This window comes from Sinocyclocheilus grahami, unplaced genomic scaffold, assembly GCF_001515645.1.
Source record: "Sinocyclocheilus grahami isolate Dianchi unplaced genomic scaffold, SAMN03320097.WGS_v1.1 scaffold1159.1, whole genome shotgun sequence".
NCBI lineage: Eukaryota > Metazoa > Chordata > Actinopteri > Cypriniformes > Cyprinidae > Sinocyclocheilus > Sinocyclocheilus grahami.
The window spans coordinates 86,871-92,763 of NW_015506338.1; the positions used below are offsets into that span (position 1 = coordinate 86,871).

The window sequence follows — 5,893 nt, forward strand, 5'->3', positions numbered from 1 at the left end:
AGACAGACAGACAGACAGACAGACAGATAGATAGATAGATAGATAGATAGATAGATAGATAGATAGATAGATAGACAGACAGACAGACAGACAGATAGATAGATAGATAGATAGATTGATTGATTGATTGATTGATGATAGACAGACAGACAGACAGATTGATTGAGAGACTGATAAACAGACTAATTGACTGACAGACAGATATTGTTCTCAGTAAATGACTCAGATTCCACACACCTTGAGTGTCATTTTTGAAGTTAACATCATGCATTTATTTCCAGCACTACCAGCAAATCTCCGAGTATTGCACAGTCCCTTCAAATGACTGCCTTGAGCAATCCAACACAAACGTTCTATAAGCAAATACAGTGGATATTACCATATAAACAAGAGTGGATATGTTTCATACCCCTCATACAGTTTGATATAATGAGTGTAAAACCAGGTGCCATTTTACTGAAGTGTGCACGATTAACGCCTACGAATAAAACGTTTTAGATATTAGAAAGTGTTTTCATCTGCACCAGATCTAAGAACAAATTCAACATGAATAAACAAGGAAGGAAGATCTCTGAGTCAGTTTTGTTTAGACAGTAAGTTCTAAACCTGATTATCAACATTTTGAGGGCTCTTGCCTTTAAATGAGCATTTCAATGAGTGTTTTGCATCAGCTGTTTTAGCTAAACACTGAGTAATGTCACTTCTACAGGTGTAACATTTTTTACTGACCCAGTAAAGTGTAATAGCTCTGAAACTAGCGAGTTAAAAGAAACATCAAATCAAAAATAAAACAACAGGTCATGACACAAGGTATGCAAGGAAGGATTATGAACCTACTAGGCCCCACTTTGTTACCTTTTCCCCAGGGATTTAAAAACTAAAATACAAAATGAGATCTTATTTGTTGTAATTGTGGCTTTACATTCCACAATTGCTACTTGAAATTATTTCTCATAATTGAGATTCAATATCAGCCTAGTGAGCTGCTTTAAGACAGAATCCTGACATGAAACCTTAAAAATGACCCATCTTAATTGATTTTCAGAGAATCTATGATTATTCAATGAAGCACACAGGATATACATGATATACATGACATGATTTCAGAGTCTGGCATTAGCATGATGCTATGCTAACAACACTCTAACAGGTATAAAATATACAACAAATATCAGATTATATCACTATTGAAATATTTATATTTGAAAGTCAAAATGAGGTATCTTAAGAAAGAAGCATAATTACGCTGAAACTTGACTCAAAATCGATTTCAATAGAGTTTGAAATTAGCAAGTTACTAAGCTAATGATACAGCACTCTAAAACCTTAGAACACAGAACACACAAACATTGGGTTAAATAATACATTTAAATTAGATTTAAATTAAAGTAGAACTATGACTTGACTCAAATATTTACAGTAGAGTTTGGAATTAACATGCTGCAACTGCTAACAATGCAATGCTCTAATAACCGCATACACACAACAAATATGGGATAAAATAATCCATTTTAATTAGATCTTTAATTAAAACCATTTTATTTGTTTTAGTATTTAGTCATACGTATTATAAGTTAAAATGATTTATCTTAAAGAGTATCATAATTATAATAAAACCTAACCCAATTCATTTCAATAGCAGTTGGAATTAACATTTGCTAGCTAGCAAATCAATACTCTAATAACCATAAATATACATAAACAAATATTGGGTAAAATCACGTTTTTTTAATTAAATAAAAAAAATTTTTTTTATAAAATGTTCACTATTGATTTGCTCATTTATGCTGCCTGTACATTTTAGAGCAGATTTTGCGTCAGTAAGATGCCTATATTGCCTTGAAATACTACCTAAGTTGGCAGCTCACTAGGTTTTAGAAATGAAGATCATGTTTCACAATCCAGTCACAGGTCAAATTAAATTCCACCCCACTTTTTTCTCATTACATATCATGTTTCACTCAGAAATATAATATAAAAGTAAAAAAAGAATTATAGCTTCTCATAATTCTGACTCGCAAATGTACTGTCAAGTGACTGAAAATTCAAGTTGATGCCAATCTGTATCTTAATTACAAGTAGCGTTTGTGTGTCAACAACAATTTTAAATTTCCTTTGTTTTCCCATGTCTCAACTTTAGGCCCCTGGCAGTCTGGAAGCTCCTTGGCCCGGTCCATAATCCATCCCTGAAGGTATGGGAATAAATACACATACAATATTTTGTATATATATGTATATAGACTATATAGTATCTATATATAGCATCTCACTTTGATTTCTGTGGCACCACTGTTGCCTACTATATTATATTCATATTTTGTGGTGACTGAAATTAGATCAGCAATGATTCAACCACTGTTCTCACATGGATCCATCGATCGCAACTCATCAGGCTAGAGCCGCAACTCAAAAATTATACAACACGTTAACATCAAAAACACTACGCAAACACTGTGGTGCTGTAAATCTGCTAATGTGTGACAGTGTTTCTTGCAGCAGGTTCTCTGATCGAAACAGTTACTTGGTCACAAAAACCGAAACCATACAAGCTCGTAAAAGCTCAAGAAGTGGTGACAGATGTGCTATTGTTCAGTAGCATTGAATTTGTCAGTGTGTCGCTATTAGATTGTGGCGTTAGAGGAAGAATCCTTCGATTGCTTGTGCAGACTTAGCATGTGGTGGGGTACTCTTTTGCGTTTGACTCTCATGTGACTCTCGGTTTAGTCCTCAGCACCGCTCTTTCGTGAATCCGGACCTGGGAAGCCCCTCTAGAAGTCTCAGGCTATATGGCCATGGTTAGAGTGGTAAACGGATGTGCATGGCTGAGCTGTTGGGCCTGGCAGCCAGGATGTAGATGGCGCTCTCCCTCAGGAAGTTGTCCCAGGTAATGGGTCTGGAAAATGTAACGGTAAAATAGAGTTAACTCAACTAACCCACAAATTATAAAAGCCAAAAGACACCTGTTATAATTATTTACCTATAGCTACTGTTTGATGCCATGTTGTAATTACCAAAATTTCAAAATGACAAAACGTGACATTCTACTTCGGAACTGACTCAGAATTATGAATTGTATGGCAATACTATCAATGTCACATCCTCGTACCACTCGTAATTACAACTTGTAAGCTGGGAATCTTCTGAGAGCTAAAGCGTCATTAATGCTATGTTGTCATTTCTGTAATATTTAGTGTAGAACTACAATAACATCACAGCGCACATAACGCCTCTGCATTTACTACCGGTTTCTCTCAACATGGCAACACGAGAGCTGTCAGTCAGTACATGGGAAACAAAGTAACTGGAGTTAATTATTTGAAAAAGTAATTCAGATATTTTCTTCTACATTAAAAAGTAATGTGTTACTTTAGTTACTTAAAAAAGTAATTTGATTACGTAACTTGCGTTACTTGAAATGCGTTACCCCCAACACTGGAGGTAACAACACGTGATGTTCTACTTGGAACTGTCCTCAGACTCAGACATAACTGGTTATATTACTTACAAATTATAGTCCGTTACTGATTTCTAATTACAGGACAAAAATTGTAGTTAGTAACATAATCCATTACATTACACATTTTAGGTAATATAATCAGACTACTTTTTGATTACTTTTGACCTAAATAATTTATCACATTGATTTAAATAGGATAATATTGTATCATATTGATGTAAAAATACAAAGAGTAAAAAAATATATTCCATTCTTTGTAATTAACAACATGAAGTGCATTAAACATTACATTATATCATGGTTTCCCAAACTGGGGTTCGTGGGGGAACTGTAGGGGGTTCAGGAGTTTAATAAAAAAACATAATTAAATCAAAAAATGTAAAATTAAAATAAATCATTTTAAAATACTTACTAAAAAAAACTAAATATTTACTTGTATGTCATGTGACCATTAACCATCAGAGAACCGTGAACATGCAAATGTGATACTTCATTATTAAAATATTTATTTATCTATTATTATATTATTATATTTATATCTCAGGAGTACTTCTAGTGAAAGTGGTTCAGACTTCAAAAAAGGTTGGCAATCCCTTCATTACATGTAAATAAGAAATACCATGAATTTGTGCATTTTATGGTGTTTGAAAGACAAAAACGAGGATTTAGCGAGAATCAATAAATTATGAATAATTTATTGCTGTTGTATGAATAATATGTAATCATATAATCAATATAAAGTAACTGTACTCTGATTACGAGTATTTTAAAATGTTACGGTAATTACGACATGCCGTTAATGCAGCTTTCAGAAGATTCCTAGAGTTCTACGAAGATGTGATGTTGATTGTTTTGCCACAGAAACGCATAATTCCGGTCTGAGGATAGTTCTGAGTAGAACGTCACAGTGTCTCGAAAAGTGTCAACACATTTGTAGTTTAAAAGCAAACACACACACCAACCTGTTGTCATTCTCCAAAGCTTTATCTCTGCTTCTCTCGCTGCTGGAACTGGCAGGACTGCTCTCAGATATTGGACCAACATGGCTGATACTGCAGATGAAGAAAGCAAGCTGAAACACACGCTGTTTCATTCAGTCTCTCCCACACAGACACACACACTACCGGACAGCTCACAGCAGGCCGCACTTCTACAGTCTCTGGGTTTTCAAATTCTAATTTGTTGTTCTCATGACACCTCAGAGCCCCGAGAGAGATGATACCCAACCACCGGCAAGACAAAACTAGTTCACTCATGAGCAGAAACATGCATTCAGGACTTGAATTGAAATTCAAAATGCATTCTCAATTCAATTCTGAATGGCCCACAACCCTTGTACGGTATATACAGTTGCCTCACAAACATTGCATGCCATTCTGTACACTGACATGATCTGACAAACTTCATTGACTGAAATAAATTCATTTGAACAAGAACGTCCTGTAATTAAGTTCAATGACATGTGAAGCCAAACTGACCAGAGCCTTGAACGGCAACCCAAACATCTTGTACAGAACTGGGACCGCTCAGAGTCGAGACTGTCTGCTTTGATCTCAAACCCTCAGTTGATTTTAATGAGCGTAAATTAGGATGCAAGCTTAGTCATGCCATAAATGCACCAAACATACACACAAACACCCACAACCCCATGCACCCGCACACTCAGGCGCTCATTTAACCTGCTGTGCTCCTTAAAACTGATTAAAAATATCCTTAAGGGCTTCTCTGAGGGGAATAAAAACCCCTCTTTTTGATCTTGATAATGGGAGGGCAAGATCTCATTTAATACAGCCATAGCAGCTGAGAGAGTGGTCATTACAGTCAAAAACTACCCAATTTAGCTTTGATATTTTTAGCCACTGATTCCTTGGCCTCCATTATGGAATATTTAGCAATTGAGGTGATAATGAGTATAATGAGTATAATGATGATGATGGCAGGGAACGGTGTAAGATGTTTCCAGGGGAGGCCCATGCAGATCGAGTGACTTACCCCATACTGAACAAAGGGGAACACAATCCCATGAGTCTGCAGGGCAAATGGACATTCAGCAGTGGTGAAAAGGATGGGATGATTGGTTAAAAAAAAAAAAGAAAACAATAGCATGGAGGATGATGTCAAAAAAGACTGTCCAAATATTGAATTCACAAATATGTTGATAAGTCAGTCAATCAAAATTCAAGCAAAATATGTTATATAAAATATATATACTGTATACATAACCATTTAAATGTTTGGGGTGAGTAAGATTTTTTTGAAAGAAATTACATTAAAATTATGTAATGTAATAATTTGAAATTAAATTGCATTGAATTTGTTTAAAAAGTGACAGTAAAGATAATATAATTAGCGCTGTTAAATGATTAATCGCATCCAAAATAAAAGTTTGTGTTTACATAATATATGTGTGTCCTGTATATATTTATTATGTACATA

At 34.9% G+C, this 5,893-nt stretch overlaps 1 protein-coding gene across 1 annotated transcript in view; it reads right to left on the reverse strand.

Annotated features, from left to right (window-relative positions):
- Window positions 1-1,540: 1,540 nt before the first annotated feature.
- The window catches only part of LOC107567436 (PHD finger protein 24-like), a 24,478-nt gene continuing 20,125 nt past the window's right edge, over window positions 1,541-5,893 (reverse strand). Inside the window, exons 6-7 of the mRNA XM_016253111.1 lie at window positions 4,420-4,509; window positions 1,541-2,893 (exon numbers count right to left, since the gene is read on the reverse strand). Of these exons, the coding sequence (XP_016108597.1) occupies window positions 2,797-2,893; window positions 4,420-4,509 (187 nt within the window). The 3' untranslated portion in view covers window positions 1,541-2,796. The remainder of the gene's footprint in view (window positions 2,894-4,419; window positions 4,510-5,893) is intronic.